The sequence below is a fragment of the Notamacropus eugenii genome, chromosome 2 (assembly GCF_028372415.1).
Source record: "Notamacropus eugenii isolate mMacEug1 chromosome 2, mMacEug1.pri_v2, whole genome shotgun sequence".
NCBI classification, from domain to species: Eukaryota; Metazoa; Chordata; class Mammalia; order Diprotodontia; family Macropodidae; genus Notamacropus; species Notamacropus eugenii.
Window position 1 is genome coordinate 515,145,359 of NC_092873.1, and position 20,705 is coordinate 515,166,063.

At 47.4% G+C, this 20,705-nt stretch overlaps 1 protein-coding gene across 2 annotated transcripts in view; it reads right to left on the reverse strand.

Moving 5' to 3' along the window:
* Positions 1 to 3,231: 3,231 nt before the first annotated feature.
* USP24 (ubiquitin specific peptidase 24) overlaps positions 3,232 to 20,705 on the reverse strand; it is a 164,773-nt gene continuing 147,299 nt past the window's right edge. Inside the window, exons 59-68 of one of the 2 annotated variants that reach the window (XM_072649592.1) lie at positions 16,717 to 16,819; positions 15,649 to 15,770; positions 14,044 to 14,157; positions 13,700 to 13,765; positions 11,909 to 11,975; positions 10,049 to 10,127; positions 8,760 to 8,835; positions 8,333 to 8,419; positions 7,580 to 7,690; positions 3,232 to 5,670 (exon numbers count right to left, since the gene is read on the reverse strand). In XM_072649592.1, coding sequence (XP_072505693.1) covers positions 5,608 to 5,670; positions 7,580 to 7,690; positions 8,333 to 8,419; positions 8,760 to 8,835; positions 10,049 to 10,127; positions 11,909 to 11,975; positions 13,700 to 13,765; positions 14,044 to 14,157; positions 15,649 to 15,770; positions 16,717 to 16,819 — 888 coding nt within the window. In that variant the 3' untranslated portion in view covers positions 3,232 to 5,607. Of the gene's footprint in view, positions 5,671 to 7,579; positions 7,691 to 8,332; positions 8,420 to 8,759; positions 8,836 to 10,048; positions 10,128 to 11,908; positions 11,976 to 13,699; positions 13,766 to 14,043; positions 14,158 to 15,648; positions 15,771 to 16,716; positions 16,823 to 20,705 lie in introns of both variants that reach the window. The other variant, XM_072649593.1, reaches the window with a different exon arrangement.

The following is a 20,705-nucleotide window of genomic DNA, read 5'->3' on the forward strand; positions in this document are numbered from 1 at the left end:
TGGAAAGATTTCTTGGAAAATAAGTTCTTTTTGAGCTGGTCCCAACTGCCCAATCTCAGTTCCCCCAATTCCTCATGGAGGCTGGCTTTGTTCCAGGGTCCCCACACTGTCACCATTCACTCCCGGCAGTCCTGCTGGGGGCTGCCAACCCTGCTCCTCAGCTGCGCCCCCTCTGGTGGAGATTTCTGGAATCAGCTCTCCCTAGGGCTTTGTTGGGATGGGTTTGTTTGGGGTTTTTTACATAAAGATTAAACTTTTCTAGAAATAGCATTTGACTTTTGTACTTCGAAAGTATTTATTCTGCATTTTGTAGTCTGTTTTATTATAGGGAGACTTTTAAAAAATAAAAACTTTTCATATGACAAGTAGTCCGTCAATGATGTGGATCATACATCTAGAAAGGTGCGAGGGGAAGTGGGGGTTGGGAGAAGGGTTGTACTTGTCAAGGAATAATCAGAAGTTCTGATTTCCATCAATGGGCCAGTAGCTGGGTGACCCTGGGCAAGTCACTGAACCCTGTTTGCCTCAGTTTCCTCCTTTGAAAAATGAGCTGCAGATGGAAATGGCAAATCATTTCAGTATCTCTGCTGAGAAAACCCAAAATGGGGTCATGAAGCATCTAGAGACATGGTTGAACATAGACAACATGGAAGGAAGGGGTTGGGCTGGAATAGAAGACAGTAAAGTGTAGAATGAGTGGTACCTTTGAAGTCAAAAGGCCTAGGCTTGAATCTTGTCTCTTCCAATGAATACCTATGTGACCTTAGCCTCAGCATCCTTATTTTATGGGAACTTGAAGATGAACGACTTGGATTAGAATGCCACTTCTGAGGGTTTACTAGCTGTGTGGCCATGGGTTGGATTTTACACGGATTGATCACTATTTTCTTTGATTTTCCCATTGTCTTAGCATGATTTATCTCTTTAAATCCCAAATGACTTCTCATAGTACTTTCTTTTCCCCCCTGCTATTCCTTCAACAGGCTTTTACAGTTAGGAACTAGTTGGGTTTGATTTGGAAAAGGTAAAGTGCTGGGGAGGTACTGAGTAGATTGTTGAGAAGATTTAAGTCCAGAAAAAGATGAAGCACTGACTTCACTGGACTGGGGGATCTTGGGGGACTACCATGATTAAGAAACATTGAGTAAGCCTTCAAGGCCAGTTGGCTGGACCCTGGACGTAACTGTCCAGTCCGGGGCACCTCGATGGGACAGTACAAAGAGCAATGAACTGAGAGCCAGGAGACCTGGGTTTCTGCCCTGGCTCTGCTCCTAGTCCTGTGGTACTGAGGAGTCACTGCTTCCACTCCTTGGGCTTAAGCTTCTTAAGGAAAATGAGGGAATCAGAGCAGATGACTTTTGTGTTTCCTTCCAACTCTGGCATTTTAGGATTTCAAGACTCAATTTAAAGGTGTTCCTTGCAAAAATTTCCATCATCCATCAGTCAAAACACACTTACTGCATCCCACATATGTGCTAAGTCCTGAGGATACAAAGAAAGGCAGAAACTATTCCCTGACCTCAAGGAGCTTGTGTTCTAGTATACATTGGAGAGGGGGAGGCACCAGTAGCTTCCTCCTGCAGGGGAGATGTCAGCTAAGTTTTGAAAGAAGTCAGTGAGACTAGGAGGTAGAGGTAAAGGGGCAGAGTACCCCGGACATTGGGCACAGCCAAAGCAAAGGTGGGGGGAAAGGAAATAGCGCTGTTCTCTACAAACACTAGAGCACTGTTGCTGAATCACAGTGTGTGAAGAGGGAGGTAGAAGACCTGAAAGACAGCAAGAGGTCAGATTATTAATGAGCGTTAAAGGTCAACAGAGGAGTTTATATTTGATCCTGGAGGCAGCAGAGATACTGCACCTTACTGAGCTGGGCGGTGACATGCCTAAGACCTACAATTGACTAGTGGAGGTTCAGTAACTCACACTGGACACTCTTCTGCTTCGTAAACCCTCCCAGCCCTTCAAACCAGTCCAGACTACTTGAGGCCCTTTCTGATCCCTTTAAAGTGAGCTTTTCCAAGGCAGGGACTGTTTGTTTTTCCGTTAACAGAGCCTAGCACACAACAGGTTTTTAACACTTAATGAATGGTCACCGGTCTCTGTCATCAGTTGACCTCAGACAAACTTTGAAGTGGAGGCATGACTGGCCTCAAAACAAGGACAACCTGGAGTCAAACCCTGTCCAGGGCTCATCCTACTGGGTGTGTCTCCAAGAAAGCCCCTAATGGTGAGGGAATTTCTGTACCTCAGAGTTCCCTACATTGGTGAAATCAAGAGGCTCAGTCCCTAATGCTGTACTTTATATTCATGGTGTTCATGTTGTATCCCAGTACTATGTAAGCTCCTGAACCACCTAACTGGCATTAAAGGGGCATAACCCTCTGCTTGGCTGCTGCTCCCTGGGACCTTTCCATCTGACAGATACTTAAGAACTTTCTCAATTGCCTCCTCCAAGCTTTGCATGTTGTTTAATAAATGATTCATTCATTCAAGTGCTATAATTCAGAGGAAAGATGTTGGTGTGGACTGATGAGGCCTGGGAAGGGGTGGTTAGACCAATTCCCAAGGGGTAGGACTTATATTGATGTCCTGGGGGACAAGTGTCCTAGCTGGGGCTGGTGCACAAGAGGTGAAAACATTGAGGGCATCGGAGTAGAAAGTGAGGCTTACAAAGAGGAGGAATGAACAGCCTGACTGGTAAATGCCTGTTGGGAAATAAATGGTCTTGACTCCCAGCTCTGATATCAATTGGACACATGGCCTCACCCTCCCAGGCCTCAGGGCTAAGACTCAATGGACCAAGACTCTTTCTAGCATGGACCTTCTCAAACAAGGCTTCTTAGTGGGCATCTGTGCCTTGAACTGGCTTCCCTCACATCCTGATTGGTTTTATTTAAAAAGCCCTTTTAAAACTCTGAGGATGCTTCACCAGAAACTGAATGCCCAGGGAGTCCAGGACCCACAAAAGGTTTACATCTCTGGTGCCATAATCTAGACTGGCCCACGTTCAGCTTCTTCTCTTGCTCTACGCTCTGCTTGTGAACCATGGAACAGCCTAAAGAAAATGCACAAGGCCAAGGCAACAGATAACCTGAACAAGGGGGTCCTGCTACTAAGTCATGGAATCAAACCATGGAAATCAGGTTACTTGGGGCCTGACAGTCCAGCCCACCCAGAATGCCCGATCCCATTTCCCATTAGAAATACAGAAATGTCAGCCAGACTCAACTCTACTTTTTTGAAAAACTTTTATTTATGCTCCAAGAAGCCATGAGAACTCTGCCAGTCTTAAAACCAACAGTGAATTCAGATTCTCCACTAGCAGACTGGACCCTCCCTCCCTTTGCTGGACTTTCGAGGTAGCAGTGGAGGACTCCCTCCCATTGGGACCTGTGCATGCCTCAGGGGGTCAGAGGGTCCAGCTGTGGAGGGGATGATGCTCCAGGAAGCCTGTTCCCACCAGCATGGGGTAGGCATGCAGAAGACGTCCTTGAAGCTGTCTTCATCAAGAGCCTCCTGAGTACAAAGCAGAGTGAGTTGTGCAATTCCTGCTTGACGGCAGACTACTTTGAAAGATTTATAAAAAACGTTTTCATCCACAAAATTGGCAGTAGAAATGACAACTCTTTCAACCTAAGTCTGTCACAGCTACTTTTGTTGAATTACATTAAAAAAAAGTCATCAGCAGGTTTCGTGGCTACGGCAGCCGGAAATTGAGTCTTTACTCGTGCGAGTGAAAACGACCCTCATCGACTGCACCAGCAAATCAGTCATTCGATCCCGTCTCGGGTGACAGTGAAGGCAGCCCGTGGGCCGTGCGAGGAAGGCGTTGTTTCCATAGGAAATAATGGGAGCAGCGACAGTGGCCCTTCCACTCCTGAGAAAGCGAGGCTGGCCATCCCAGCATGCATTGCCAGAGCAACAAGAAGCAACGAGGTGCTGACCCTTACACCCCAAGGGGGTAGGGGAGAGGGCCAGGGTGGGGAGGAAGAGACCCTTACGGCTTTATTCATAATTAAGTTCTAAATGTCCCACTGGAAATCATGAGAACAATGTAAAATTCCTAAGCCGTTGTCTCCAGCTTCTGCCAGCGTCCTTCATCCTGTGGCTCTACCGAATGCTGCCATTCCAATGACGCACGGCAGCATCCTCCTCACCAGCGCAGTCACTTGGAGGGAGTGACGTGGCTCCATCGATGATGCCCTGCAGTGAGATGCCTATGCCACTGCCCACCCACCCACCTGCCCACCACAAGGCACTCAGGCTGCTTGTGTCGCCAGCCCAGTCAATGTCCAGGTGTATACAAGTCCCAAGGCCCTCCCTGCCTCAGGTTCAGGATCCTAGCATGGTGCCTTGTGTGGTCTAAAGTAAGGCAGAATGTGTAAATCAAGGAACAACAGGACAGAAAGCATGGGAGACAGAAGGTGGGCAGGACAGGAAGGGTATGTTATCATCTGAATGGCCTTCAGGGGGAGCAGCCGCCTCTCAGTGAGTGGTGAGCAGCTCAGGCTGGGCTGTTGCCTTTCTAACTGCTGTCTGCTCATAGGAAAAGTGAACAAAACAAATCATAGGTTTTATTCCTTATAGTAAAACTGCTACAAACCCACACAACAGTGGTCCTCCGTTCTCCCCCCTCCCCCCAACTCAAAAGTTTCTCATTGTATACAACTGATTTCAACTCTGTGTTTTTGAAGACAAAGCGATGATTGCAGATCACTTAATTTAAACTACAGATTATTCAATATGTCTCCATGTGTTAAAAAAGATGATTTCTGAAGTCCAATAAAATTGAATCTTAAAGTGCTTTTGGGGTGTTTTGTTTTTTTTTAATGATTCAAGCTTGTCCTTTTGCAGAGCCCAGCGTCAAATAACGCAGCCCTGCGTGAATTGGACAATGGGGCCATTTTTATTGCTCTTTACAATCGAATGATATTAGAAAGTTACCATAAAGAGCCAAGTGACTCCTAAACTGTGGATCCAGGCAGCACCTGACCAGGATCCGCACCGACCCCAGAGCCCTTGGGAATTCTGCACAAATTGTGAGGGAGACATATTCAATACCAAGGTTCTGTGTAAACTGGACTGTACTATATTACAATGCAAACGAGCATCTGTGTCCCACATCTGTCCATCGTTCTGAACATTCCTATTCAGATCACCACAAAGATGAAGTGGGTGCCCCCTACCTAATGGTCACCCGATTCTTTCTTCAGTAGAAAAGCCAGGGCAGGGTGATTCCTCTGGCAGCGTCACTGAAAAGCGACAGGGCTACATTCACTCATTTATGTTCACATAATAAAAATTTCCACCATGAGCTTTATTTGATAAAACCTTGACAAAAACTGTTCTCTGCATCGGGCCGGTTGCCCTTGGTGCAGGTGAATCTGGCTCTGGGGTCTCCCCTGCTCATGACACGTGACCCCCACCTTCCTTCTCTCAGCTGAAGGGGACATCCTGTGATGAGGGCACCATCCTCCACAGTCACTTCAGATTTAGCCAAGTTCAACTTCCAGGACTTTTAAAAAGATGAGATTCTGGTTTCAAAAAGGTGCCAAGCACCCAGGAAGAAGCCTGGGTTTGACTCGGTGCTGAGTCAGGGAGTTGTCTTTAAGGGTCCACATCATCCAGGTCACTCCTTGACTCGCCAATCATCATGGGAGACTCTGAGCCCTTAGGGAGAAAAGGAAACAAGAAGACACATCTGAGAAGGTGCCCGCAACCCAGCATAGGCACTACCGTTATCCTGAAGTCAGGCTGTGACTCAGTCTCCCTCCAAGGTCCAGCCTACTAGGCAGCTGAAGTGTGGTGCAAGGCTACGATTCTCCCATCTGTCTGAACCTGATCCTCAGCTTCCTCTCTGGAAGAACAAAGGGATCAGTACCCTGCTACCTCTCAGGTCCATTCCCACTCTTGGTCCAATATGATGGCATGCCAAGAGCTCTGGGGGTCCTGGGGTCAGAACAGGCCTAGGCTCAAGGGTGGCTGCACAGCTGTGTGATCATATGGGGCATTCTTGTCTGTAACGTCTGTATCATTCACTCCACAAAGTTGTATGGCGAGAGCTTAGTAACCTTTAAAGCATTTCATTGGAAATGGCAGCAATTCTGATGATCAACGGTATAGAATAACAAAACCAATGCAATGTTCTGAAGCTCCTGAGCTGCTCACTTTGGCTTCCCCACTACCGAGCTCTAGCCCAGAGGTCCCCAGGTTCATTGGCCACGGAAAATGCAGCCCCTGCAACAAGGGGAGTCTAAGGGCATTTTGAGATAAGAAAAGAGGAAAACATGCCTAGTTTCAAAATGAAAAACCCAAACTGTGACACAAAGCAAGCATTTTAACAGGAATGCAACTTCACACTTAATATCCTAGAAGGGAAAGCATCAGTAACATCAACCTTTTCTCATGGAAATCCTACTCACACTGAGTGGAAGGCAACTGTGCTCCATGGGAGGGAGGCTGCTTGACAAACAAGGCTCCAGCCCATCAACATGCCCAGCCTGTCGTGAAGGCCGCCTGTGAGGCCATGGCACTATCTTTATGATTTCCTGCATAAAGAAATCTGGGCGTCCCCCATCACAAAGACTTCTATGACCTCACACAAACTCTGTGGTCAGTGCTCACAGGGTCACAGATTGAGAACAGAACATGACCTCAGAAGTCATCAACCCTAACCTGACTCATTTTATAGATCAAACTTGAGGCCATGGAGAAATGCCTTTTGGGATTTAGACTGACTCTCTCTCATTCCTCTGGGGCCTAAGGGTCTCGCCTTTGTTTCTGGCAAGTTGCTTCCCAGGCATTCCCAGACATCCTCCTTAGCTCATTCTCACTACCACCACCAAAGCCCTGTCCCAAGGTCCTGGGCTGTGATGGGAGAATCAGCCTACAGCTCCCCATCCGGCCATTTCCAAACCAGGCTCCCCTTCTCTGTGGTCCCTGGGGTGTGGCTTTCTCCCCCCCAAACGTCAGCTCTTTGAGCACAAGAGCGATCCTACATGTCTGCAGTGCTTGTATTCCTGGCCCGTAGCACAGAGTGAGACACAGAAAAGGTGATTAATGCATGTTTTATCATTCATTCATCTTCAAAGGATGATTCTATTTCTCCTGGCGTCCTTCCCTTGTTCCTGTGTGTGTGTGTGTGTATGTGTGTGTGCGTGTGCATGATGTGTGTGTGGTGCCTGTGTATGTATGGTGTCTGTGTGTGTATGCGTGCGTGGTGTGTGTGCGCGTGCGCGTGGTGTCTGTGTGTGTATATGTGTGCATGCATGTGCATGTGTGCATGCATGTGTGTGTGCGTGCGTGCATGTGCACCTGGTTTGCTTTCTTCACCAATGTCTTTTGACGCGTTTTAACTTAGAACAATTTTAATTTCACACTGGTATTCCTATTGTGATTTGGGGGAGCTTAAGAGGAGCGCATGTTGTCAGGACAGACATCTTGACCCCTTGGAAGAACACCGTGAAGTGCTCTTGTATATTGAACCATTTTCCTTTCATGCCTGGCAGATGTCCTCAGCACACACGCCTGTCCACCCCCACCCTCCGTGATCTCCTAAGATGCAAAGGCCCAGTTCTACCTGCTGGAGGTGTCTTTCTCCATTCTCGTTAGCAGGACTGCTCTCTGACCCATTACTGCTTCCTGACTGATCTTTCTCATTCAGCAAAGCTGTGGCATAAGCTAAGGTGTCCTAAAGGAGAATTTAAATACAAGAACAATGAATTAACAACCAAACGAGAAGGTTTGCAAGTCCTACTGGTTCAGTTAAGAAGGTTCTTCTTAGCTGATATTGCCCAGATGGAATCACTGGGCATTAACTAACGATTTCCCTCTCAGACAGGTCACACTGAGTGCTCATCACCGAAGCAAAGATCCCCAAACTGTTTTCCAGGGTCAGTCAAGCCCCTTCAGCCCCCAGCCAACTTCCCTGCCTTCCACAAGTCTGCTCCTGGGGGTGGGGGAGGTGGGAAGAAATGACATGTACATGGATGAATATGAAACAAGACGGGCTATGATAGGGGCAAAGAAAGGAGTCAGGAAAAGTTCTGTAAGAAAATGAGATGGGAAAAGCCAGTTTCACCTGCAGGATCAGAGAAGGCATCACGAAACAGGTGGAGACTAGAGAACACAGAATTCTGGACACAGGGATGTGCTGTGGGAATGGAAGGACATTGAGGGGAGTAATGGGAAACAAACCCTGGGGGGCTGTCTTAGGAGCCCGCAGCAATGAAGCTGGCTCACTAACCAGGACGCTGATCTCTAGCCTCTCCCTCCTGCAGAAGGGGCACCAAATAAGAGTGGCAGCACCCCCAGTGACCAGCGCAGCACCCACCTGAGCAGAAATAGTGCGCTGAAAGGTTTTTCCAGTTGAGGTCTCATTAGATATATTACTTTGTGGGACCCAATAATGTTCAGACATCTAGAAAATCCAAATCAAAGTTACAAAGACACCCACGCAAAAGGACTCTAAGTCCCCCTCATCTGCACCCCACCATGGTTAGCTGAGGACGTCAGCCCTGAGGCCAGAGGCCAGGAAATGCCTGTTGGGCTCCTGAGACAAAGGCCTGTGTGTCCCTGCTCCCCTCTACACCGCAGGGACACCTCTGAGAGTGCTTTCTCCGCAGGAGCCAGGCCCCCTGGGGCAGCGAAAAGGAGATTCAGGCCGGCCCAAGAGATACAGCACCTGGGACACTGGGACTTGGCCCTGCCAGCTCTCCCTGACTCCCAAGGGGCAGGAGAGATGTTTCCAGCCTAGGTACCTTCTTCTGTAGCCATTGCACAGCCCAGCTCCAGTGGTGGGAATTCTCCTTGAAGTACTCCTTAGCTGCAGGGCACCTGGGGACAGAAGACACTGGTCAGCTCAGGCCTGGGTAAGCCCAGGTGAACCTTCGGCCCTGGACTGTGACTTCATCCCATGCAGTTGGGCTGCTAAGGCAGCTGCTCCAGTCATCACACTACGGCCTCTCAAGAGTGACACATGCAGTAGGTACTTGACAATGTTGGGTGAATGGCTGCCGTCTCCTATCCACATTAAACACAGGGGACTTTCTAAAATCTGAAGAGGGAGAAGGAGAAAGCACCAGAGACTCAGAGTCAGAAGCCTAAGGGTTCTGACCTAGGTCATTATCTCTGTCCCTCAGTTCCCCAATCTGAGAAATGAGAAGAATGTAGGATCTTTGTAAAATCAACTGAATTAATACACGTAAAACATTTTGTAACAAGCGCCATGTAAATGTGTTACATACAAGTCTGATCAATATTTCCCACTGAAATGAAGAAAAAATACTGGTTACCAATTTTGGTTCATTAAAACAATCACTGGTATATTTAACACTCTCTTTTTAGATTTTAACTCTTATTTGGTTTTTCTATCGCCTCCATTTCTATCCTTCTATCCCTCTCTTCCTATCCATTCCCCTTTAAAAAAAAAACAAAACCCAGAGGAAAAAAAACCCCATACTAAGCAGACAACCACATGCTCCACACTGGAAGGTGTCTGCATTGTTCTGCCCCCCAACAAGGGGGGGCCGTGCTTGTCTTCCCTCCACTGGCGGGCTTTCATTGGCGTGGCATCGAGGTGCCAGACAGTGACAAGAAGGCGTAGCCCAAACCCGTTTTCCAGGTCAGTAAGTGGCTGGCATACGGGCATGTCTACCTGCATCTGAGCCCACTGATGCCTACTGGAACTCCTAGGGAGGAGACTCTCCTCCAGCGCAGATCACCACCTACTCTGACATGTTTCCAGCTGCCTGGGCACCAAGAGGTGGAGGGTATGACCCCACTCTACCCCCCAGGGGTATGACCCCACTCTACCCCCCAGGGCAAAGGCAGGACGCGAGGCTGCCTCTCTGTCTAATGGCTTCTAAAGAGCCTTAGGACACTTGGGGAGTGCTGGGCAAGTCATTTCACCCTTGTCTTACTCAGTTTCCTCAGGTGTAAGAAAAGGAAAATAACAAGCTTGCCGCCACACCCAAGGCTGCTTTAAGGACAGAAGGGGAGAATTCATGGGAAACACGTTGCACACTCAGGCGGCTCCAGCCACACTTACTTTTGTGCCAGGCTCACAAGGAACTTGACACATTGATAGCAGCGACTGCTGTCCACGTGATTGCTGTGGTGCATCAAGGCTGGGAAATAAAAGAGGACTGTTAACATCACACAGCAACATGACCCCAAGCACGAGCCACCAGTCCCAAGGTTTTGGGGTGACAGCTTCCCCTGACCCTACTGCGTGCTCAAAGCTCTGTCTTCAAGGGAACGTTTTGAGAAATAAAAGAAAAAACTGGTTTAAGAAATTGGGTTGCACTTATATGGCTAATTTCCCAGCCCCTAAACCTTCCCTGTCCTAATGCTGGGAGTAGGGCAGCCACTAGTCTCTAGCACTGCTCCCCGAGAGGACCAGGGGCTCAGCAGGACCTTCAGCAGTGGGCAGAGCGCTGAGCATAAGGGAGGGTCCTGAACCTTGGGGAGAGGACAGCCTAGCTCCAAGCACTTCATGTAAAATGGACAGACTAAAGCAGAGAAGGGGGGAGCTGGATCTGAAAACTTGTCCTATCTTTTTTAAAATAGGAATTTCTCTAAGATTTGTCTAATAATAAAGCTTTAATATAGAAGGTAAAACTTTTAAGTCAATGGCAGATTTCACTACTTGCTATCATAAATCAAGTGAAAGTGTTTTATTTTCAAGGGCGATGAGAGTGGCCAGAGCCCTTCCTGCCTGAGGAGGGGCCATAATCAAAGCACTACCCCAGGTTTTAGCAGTTAAACCTCCCTCAGCTGTTGCTGGTGCACTCAAGGCAGGAGAACATCTTGCATGCTCATATTAGCACACAGGTCTTGAGGCCACGTATGGCCCTCTAGGTCTTCAAGTACGGCCCTTTGACTGAATCCAAACTTCACAGAACAAATATCCTTGAATAAAAGGATGTGTTCTGTAAAACTTGAACTCAGTCAAAAGGCCTCACCCAAGCACCTAGAAGGCCACAGGTTCCCTATCCTTGGGCTAGAAAATATCCTAAAGATGCCATTAGAAGGGGAAAAAAGCCCATTTCTACAAAAATATTGATGGTAGCTTTATTTGCTATAGCATAAAGTTGGACCTGGTCTAGCTTACTGCCTGCTGAACTAGGAGTGGAGCAGCTGAATAAACTGTGGGATGAGAAGGCACAGCAGGTCCCAGGAGAGGACGGAACCGCAGGGAACCTCTGGAGGAGACGGGCCTCCTGCCTGACAGGTGCCAGCGTCAAGTCTTGGACCTGCTCTAGGCCTCCTGATGAATCATCTACAAGGCCCCAGCCAGGCCATGGTCTGGGAGATTCTGTCTCACCCCTTCATGTACTGAAAGCATGAAAGATAAGAAGGATGACTGATAATTATAAGGAGCTTTGAGGTTTGCAAAGCTCTTTCTAAAGAAATATAGGAAGGCATAGCAAAGGGTAGATGGGAAAAAAGTGGACTTACAACAATATACTCAACGATAATATTAAAACAAGCCGAAGGGAAGCGCCAACGGCAGCACAGAAAACATCAACATTGCTTGGGCAATCTGGTAACACTTCAAAAACAGACCACAAAGCTGGACTCCACTGCTCTGGAAATGCCCCCAGTGATGCGGCCTGGCACCATTCAAAGAACAGCTTTGCCTGGGCCCAGTGGGAGCCCAGCTCGCCAGTCACTGGAATAGCTGGAGGCATGCTTTTCGTTTATTTGGATTATTTTGGGGATGGTTATTTACTTTATGAAAAAACTATCTGGCATGTTCTAATTGGCCTTCTCTGATTTTGGCCTTCTCTGGCATTCCCCTGGCTGGAAGGAACCTGCTTCATGGGATGAGCGAGAAGGGGAAAGAAAAACTCTGGGTTCGACGTCTTCTGCCACACCACACCCTTTAAAGAACTGGGTCACTTGCCTACTAGGCCATTCTCCGTCTCAAAAGCAAACCTGACCCGTTCTACTTGAAGAGGGTCTTCAATGACCTGGGAAACGAAAGGAACATATGGTGAGGCTTGGGAGAAGGTCCTGGAAAGAGAGTTCACATCCCACCCCTTTGGTGCATGGCTAACACCCTTTGGTTTTTGAAACAACTAAGCCTCAAAAAATGGAGGAATTTATAGAGCATCCGAACTAGAGGGAACCTTAGGGAGCACATGGCCTCCTCATCTGACACAAGATGAAACTGAGGCAAAAAAAGGGAAAGTAGTTTGTTATATAACTATAAGATGCCTAAACCAATGCATGCTTGTTGATTAATTCCACAGTTTCTTCCATCATGGCACTGGTCATTACCTGTCTAGACAGAAATGTGGCTCCTTGGACCCAGTCCCCTTCACTGCTCTTTGGGGTCTTCTCCCACCTGGATCCCTCTTTTCAAGGGTCCCAGTCAGAGAGGGCAGGTTCCCCAGCTGCCAGCTCAGGTACCTTCCTGTAGCATGACTACGGTGTGGTCTCCAGGACAGTGTCCCTTTCTTGGGACATGTTCCAAGGATAGTCTCAGTGGTTCTGATCTGGAAGGTGTTCATTCACTGTGCCAAGTGCCACTTCGGCAGGAACCTGTCCCATGCTCATGTCCTGAACCAATATTTGCCACTCTGCCCACTCTCCTCTCCAGACCGAATTCTCATTCCTAGCTGGCAACTCTTTCAAACGCCTAGAAAACAACTATCACGTCTGAGCCAAAGTCCTTCCTTCTACACTAAAAGACCTGACATTTCACTGTCAACCTCCTGCGTTTCAGGCTTCCCTTAACACAGCCAACCTTGTAATGCTGCACTGTTGTAGTATGTGGACTGTGTGATCCATGAGGAGTCCCTCCCAAATCTGTCCTGAACCCAAGCACACACTCTGGATCAGTCCTATTAGGTATGACTCACTGTTTGCGCTCATAACTTCCCTCACATCATTCTTCCCTTAACAGAGCTGAAGACCAAGAGACATTTTATGGTGTGGGAGTCCTGTCTGCTGCCACCCACCCTGGGCTCTAACAGTGACGTTCTCAAGGGCTGTCTGAGGCTGGGAATGTGCCCACTCAGCCTCACTCTCCACACTGCCAGTCCTTTAACCATGGCGCCACCTGTCTTGGGATCACGTTAGGTCTTTTTGCAGAGTGTAGTGTGGAGGCCAAAAACCTAGGAAGACTTCATTTTAGGGATTATCTTGCCTCTTTAATACAATCAGAGCCCTCAAGCCTAGAACCAGGGGTTAAGAGCACCCTCCCTCCAACTACCTCAAACCAGGCTTCTACTACGACAGGATTCAAGGCAGCAGCAGTGAAGGGGTCACTGATTGCTGGATGTTACTCTAGTCCCTCTGATGTAAAAGGGCAAAAATTCTAGAGATTCAAGAATAGGGCTAACAAATAGTATGAGTGTTGAGAAGAGGATCTCTAAGATGGGCTGGGGATTTCTACAAATAAGAAGGAGACAATACCTCCTCGCCTGTTGTCATCCCATGATGCCAGCACTCAAGGCAGAACACAAATTTCCAAGATGTGATTTCAGAAAAGTGAAGGGAGAAAGCACGTGTGGCCCCCAAACCCGAAGGAGAAAACAGGTAACAGACGTCACAGCAAAGAGCCCAGGCAGCACTGGCCTGGCGGCTGAAGAAGGTCCCACTGCTCAGCAGCTGGTGACCACGGGCCCCTGAGCCCAGCCTCTGCCTGGCTGTCACTGTTCTGTGACCAGTCAGAAAGGCCATTACCTACCAGGATCTCATGGAGCATCTGGAATGTGTTCTTTAATTCATGGGGAGGAGCAGTTTCCAGTTGGCTCTAGGTGCAAATGGGCAAGAAATCACAATCACCCTTCACTGAAAAGTCATTAAACCATCAGCACAGTTCTGAGGGCACACATGTGTTTTTATCAGTATCTCCACACCCATACCTCCTTACTTCACCAGTGAGACATACACTGTTCTGACTCCAATAAGGTGGGAAGGGTGGGGACTGATTCTGTGCCCTCTCACAGGTCTTGAGGCTCCCTGTGTGGGAGCTGCAGAGCACTGTTATGGACAAGCAGTCCCTGCCCAGTTCACTGAGCTCTTTCTTACCTTGATGAAATGCAGCATGGTGAAGGAGAAGTGCTCGTTACAGAAACAGCAGTAAACCACCATCTCCATGAGAGCCAGAAGTGAGCCAGTCAGCTCCCGCAAGGCAAATATGACCTGGGGAGAGGGGGCGGACAGGGAAGAGAGAGAAGGGATTATTTCCCACATAGCGGTTAGTGCTTCCTGCATCTTGCTGCTCGTGGATGCCAGCAGGGGGCCAGCTTCCTCCCAGGGCCCTGCTCCATGTGTCCTTGTTTCTGATGGGATCTTCTCTGCCTCAATGTCGTATAAATGCTAAAAACTCTTACTTTGTCAAAGTAAGAAATGGAAAATAGGAAGGAAGAAGATGCAATCCAACACCCAAAGAGAAAGGATGAGATGCCCAGTCCTCCCAGAGGAGAAGCAGGGACACGGTCCCAGGAAGGTCCGGCACCAGGACTGCTCTGAGAAGCTGCCCTGCGCACAGGAGGCCGTGCGCATCATGTGACAAAGGTGAATCAGTGAAGACAGGTAAAGACTCTGGGTCAGGAGTCTATAAAGAGGATCACGGACAAGGTGCATATCACAACTCACAGGTTGCAACCCCCAAATACGGGAGGCAGAACCAGAGGAAATGGCCACTGGAGGTACCCACCAAGGAGGAGCAGCAGAAGCTGAAGTCAGCTCCACTGGCTCCTGGGCTGCACGGCCCCGTCAGCCCTGCCGCCCTTACCTCACAAAGCCCCAGGGTCAGGTACCTTCACTCTCCCTCACAGCAGGGACTGACTGCCTTTCTTTCTGCTTGTATCTGTAATCCTGGAGCTTAGTGGTGAGCAGATGCTTGGTGACCCCACCTGATCATGCTACTACACCGAGGTCTTCACCTGAAGTTTCAACTCCTGTGCCCCAAAACAAAGTGAGGCCTTCCAAATGACTTTTCCCTGGAATCCTAGAGTTTCATGGATGTTTATTAATAGGACCCTATTCAGCACTTCTCTAATGGAATAAAGCGTCTGATGTATTGTGAAGTCAATGAATGCTGTACTTCATGTTGGTCTGAGGTAACTAGCTCTGAATTCAGTTCCTTTCACTCTCTCCCCTCTCTAATCTGCAGCAGAGAATTTGTTCTGAAGGGGAAATCAGGGACTGAGCCAGGGAGCAAACTATACAAAGGCTGCCACCAGTCAAAGCCATGTTTCCAATGTTCCCCTCCTGAGGGTGCATTTGATGATCTGCCATTTAGAAAATGCCAGTAAATACTCTCAAAAATTTCCCTGTACGTTCAAATAAATGAATAAAGGTGCCAGAGGATCAATCAACTTAAAAACTCCTGATCTAAATGATCTAGATTTGAGACTTAATAGGTTCTTAGGGTTCACAGTTCTGACTGTGACAGATAAGTTGGACTGGTAAAAGGGAACAGAAAAAGTGACCTCCCCAGGCCCACGTAACCCAGACATGTTTGTACAGAACTCTCCTAATTCACACCACCCTATCACTAATGAGGGCTTTCTTTCCAAATGGTAGAAGGAGGAAAATTTATGTGGAGGCCGGCCCTTCCTTCTCTCATTTCAAGTGTGAAGTTGTGAGGACCCCATATGCAAACAACGACGAGGAAAGGAAGGTCACCTCCAGCAAGTAGGGCTTCCCTTCAGACAGGAAGAGCAAGGATTCCACTTCCTCATGGAGGGCCAGGAGGGGGCCAGGGGAAACGATGCTCACAGGAGGCCGCTGTTTGTATGTGCCAGGGGCTGTAGAAGGAAAAAAAATACAACAGATGATTTTGGTGTTGTTTCATGGAATAAATTTCTATAAAATGGATGTGAACTAACCTGTGATATGAGACATTGTTTAATCTTACCCAGCCACATGATTAAAAGGTTACTTGTACATAATAGGCACTTCATAAATGGTTGTTCAGTTTAACACACATTTACTAAGAGCCTATTATGTACGAGGCACCATGCGCAGAGCTGAGCACACACAAAGATGACAAACAACACAGGCTCTGGCCTCGGCCAGATTAGGATCTTCCTAGGACGATGAGGGGCGGGTGGGAAGAAATAACATGTACATAAGGTAGCTTTGATTCAGGGAAGACCATGGAGCGACCAGAGAGAGATGCGGGGAAAATAGGCCAGAGCAAGGAAGGAGAGTACTCTCGTAGCTCAGACAGAGAGGCAGATGGCATAAGCCTTTAAAAAAAAAAAAGGATTGAAACAGGCAGTGAGAGAAAGAGCGTGATGGCCTAGAAATGGAGAATTCGAGTCTGGCAACAACTTGTAAGCAAGTGTGGGAAAAGGCAGGAAAAGGAACTCGGAACCAGCTCAGAAGGACATTTGCAGACCAGCCCTGGGGGGTGTCTAGTTCGCCTCCTTGATTTGAAAGATGAGGAAAAAGGCTCCATGAGGTCAGGTGACTTGGTACAAACACAGGTCCCTTCCCATGCGATGCCCCAGGCTTGGTATCTATTCCTTGCCCAAATGCAGAATCTTTCAAAGGGTTAGGAAAACATGCTCCAAATCGGAGGGATGACAGCTCTCAAGGTACCATCGAGAGGACTTGTGCCTCTAAATATCCCATGATAGCAACTGAATTTCTAGAACTGGAGTCCAGAGGACTCAGGGAAGGACTCGGGGAAGGACAGTGGCCTGGGGAGTCTACCTGGTGCCACAAGGTGGTGAAGATAGCTCTTACCGACATTCCTCTGCGATGAGACGTCCGAGTGCAAAACCAGCAATGCCACCGTATTGTGAAGGAAGCCAAACTCCCGTGCCTGGGCTGAGCTCCATCGACGAATCTGCTGACAAAAGATGAAGGATGAATCAGTCAACATAAAAAGTGGAGATTCAACGTTGAACAGTTTAGTTCAGCCAACAAGGTCTACGTTAGAGACGACAGGAGGCTGACTGCACTGGGAGGGCCAGTTTCCTCACCCTTCCCGTCTTTATTCCCACATGGAGGGTCCTTAGCGAGACTCTGGAGAGACATAAGATGGAGCCCTATTCACAGGCTGAGACAGACAGATCACTGCAACACAAAGTAGTGCAAAGAAGTACTTTTTAATGAAGAGCAAAAGCAGGCTGGGAGAACTTTGTGACAAGACTGGAAAAGCTTCATGGGGATGGCAGAAATGTGAACTGGAGAAGGGAGGGGCTGACTGGCACAAGGACTAGCTTGAGGACAGGGAAGGTATGAGTACACGGGGCTTGTCCAGAAGCCAGGATGGAGGGCCCCTAACAAAGCCTCCTAAAACGGCATTTGTTATGTGCCTTAAAATCTAATCAAAGGTCAGGAAGGTGAAAACTGCCTGACAGGGCCCCCAAGTGAGATACGCCAGAACTAAGCTACCAAAAGGAAGACTGGAAGTGACGACATCTAGACAATTCCAAGAAATGTCTCTGCCACACACAAAATACCCCAGGTCTCTGCCACACACAAGAGGAAGGAGAGGATAAAACCTACTTTCCAGGCACCATGAGGCTGGTGGGAGGAAAGCCACAAACAGACCCTGGGTCTGGAGAGGGAAAGGGGAATTTGAATGGGATCAGACTGTATGTGAAGAAGTTACGCAGGCCACACCAGACCTGAAACAGCCATTTCTTCGAATCAGCTGTTTTCTTTTCTGACAGGGTCATTAAACTGATGATAAGAATACTGCCATTATAATTCACCTACATTTTAACAAAGCTTTTGATAAAGTAGCTCATAGTATTCCTATGGAAAAGATAAATCAAACAATAACACCTTCTGATGGATTCAAAACTAGCTGGATGGCTGGACTCCAAATTCAAAATCACCTTGGTAAGAGGTCTCCAGGGGAGAACCCCAGTCATGTGTGCTATGGAAACCTTTCTATTAATGACTTGGATATCATGGCATTTGCAGATGCCGCCAAACTGGGAGGGACAGCTGACCTCCTCGAAGGATCTGACAGGCAAGAACCTTGGGCTAATTTAACAAAGAGCAATTTAAATGGGATCAACACAAAATCTTGCCCTTGAAGACAAGCAGCTTCACAAGATGGAGAAAACATGGTCAGGCAGCAAGTGCCATGAAACGATCAGGGGGTTTCAGTGGACCGCAAGCCCGAGAGGCAGCAGAGGGGTGGGGCAGTCGTGAAAGCCTCTGCCATCTCGGGCTGCATTACGTGGGGCAGTTTTCAAGGACAGGAAGGAAACAGTCCCTCTTTACTCTGCACCTGTCAGACCTCACATGGAAAACTGTGCTCAGGCAAGATGGTAGAGTGATCAGTAACTGCTATCTCCCTCCCCTTGTTGACCTTGACAAGCCCAGAGAATAACTCCCCAGGAAAAGCTATAGAACAGCGGGAAGAGCAGGAGGGGTACAAAGTCTCTTAGCCCATGAAGCTAGGAAGATCGCTAAGGCGGGTCCCTTGTGCTGTGCCTGAAGGGAACCACTGCAGGACCACAGTTATCCCAGACAACCCCACCTCAGCAAACTGGGAGAAGATTCTGAGCCCCAGGGAGGTGAAGCCAGCAACCGCCAACACCAGGACCCCAGGTGTGCCTCAGCACCTCAGGGGAATCAGGAAGACACTAGCACAGACAGAATTACCAACCACTGAGCTTGCCTATGCTCTAGCTCAGCAGAGGAGACCTCCTGTGGCCAGACCGCCCCTGTCCCACATTTAACGTAGCTAGCTCCAGGGAAAATCCAAAAAGACCTCACGTGGCTTTCCAATACCAGCCAGCTCAGCACCAGGTAAGCTGCAGCATTCTAGTTTCTAGCTGAAAGAATCAGAGGCCACAATACACAAAGTCTAAAGTTTCAGGCACAAGAACTGTGGGACAGAGCCACCTGTGCCCCAAATGCAGAGATCTACTTTAAAAGCCAGGAAAAGGGTGATTATCATGAGTAAGAAGCAAAGCAGAAAAGAAAAGACCACAGAATCTTTCTATGGGGACAAGGACCAAAATACAAACATCTAAGAGGTCAGCATTGAGACTGTACTCCCATCTGAAACTTCAGAAGGGAATATAAACTGGTCTGAAGCACAAAGAGCCTTCTTGAAAGAGCTCAGGAAGGATTTTAAAAGTCAAATTAGAGAAAGAGAAAAAAACTGACCAATGACTTTAAAAATATGAAAAAAGAAATCACAGAAGAATTTAAAAGGACAATTAAAATGGAAAAGGAAGTACAAAAACTAACTGGAGAAAATAACTCCTTAAAAGGAACAATTGGACAGATGGAAAAGGAGGTGCAAAGGTTAACTGAAGAAAACAATTTGATAAAAATTGGAATCTGCCAAATAGAAGCTAATGACTCTATGAGACATCAAGAATCAGTCAAACAATCTAAAGAATGAAAAGATAGAAGAAAATGTAAAATATCTAACTGGAAAAACAACTAACCTGGAAAATAAAACCAGGAGAGAAAACATAAGGATTATTGGTCTACCAGAAAGTCATGATGATAAAAAGAGCCTGGACAATAACATCTAAGAAATCATCAAAGAAGACTGCCCAGAAGTCCTAGATCCAGGGGGCAAAATAGTCATCGAAAGAATCCACCATTTGCCTCCTGAAGGAGATCCCAAACCAAAAACACCAAGGAAGATCACTGCCAAATTCCAGAACTACCAAGTGAAGGAGAAAATACTGCAGGCAGCCAGAAAGAAACAATCCAAATATCAAGGAGCTCCAGTGTGGATCACACAGGACCTTGCAGCTTCTACATTAAAAGATCGAAGGAATTGGAATGTAATATTCTGTAAGGCAAAGGAGCTGGCACTACAACCAAGGATTAATTACCCAGCAAAGTTGAGCATAACATTTCAGGCAAGGAGATGGACATTCAATGCAATAAGGGATTTCCAGATCTTCTTGATGAAAAGGCCAGAACTCAACAGAAAATTTGATCTTCAAACACAGGTGTCAAGAGAGGCATAAAAAGGTAAACAGGGGAAAAAAACTTGTTACACAATATGGACAAAGTGTTTACTTCCCTATAAAGGAAGATGAGACTTGTTAATCTTGAGAATTGTATACTTTTTATAAAATGTAAAAGGGATACACATAGAGGGAGTGGGTATAAATTAAGTAATGTGATGATAACAAATGTGATTTAAGGGTGTGAAGGGATTGCAATGGGAGATGTGAAAAGAAGGAGGCAGAAAAAATAAATTCCATCACAGGAAGAGGCACAAAAATACATTAAAGTAGAGGGAAAGAAGGGAGGGAGATGAGCACTGTTCGAGAGGTGCTCTCATCTGGTTGGATTCAAGGAGGGAACAACAAACTCAGCTAAGTAGAGAAGTACTATTAGCTCTACGGGTAGTAGGAGAGGAAGGGGGAAAGAAAAGGGAGGGAAGACTGAGGGAGGCGGGGGTCAAAAATTATAACTCTATTGTGGAGGGGGAAAGGAGAACTAAAACCATAAACAAGGGGAAAAGAGATGGAGGGAAAGACACTGATGGTAATCATAACTGCAAATGCGAATGGGATGAACTAGCAGAATGGATTAAAAACCCTAATCTAACAATATGTTGTTACAAGAAACACACCTGAAGTGAGGGCAGACACACAGGGTAAAGGTAAAAGGTTGGAGCAGAATATTTTGTGATTCAGCTGATGTAAGAAAAGCAGGGTTAGCAATCCTGATCTCAGACAAAGCAAGAGCAGAAATAGATCTAATCCAAAGAGGAAGGAAACTACACCCTGCTA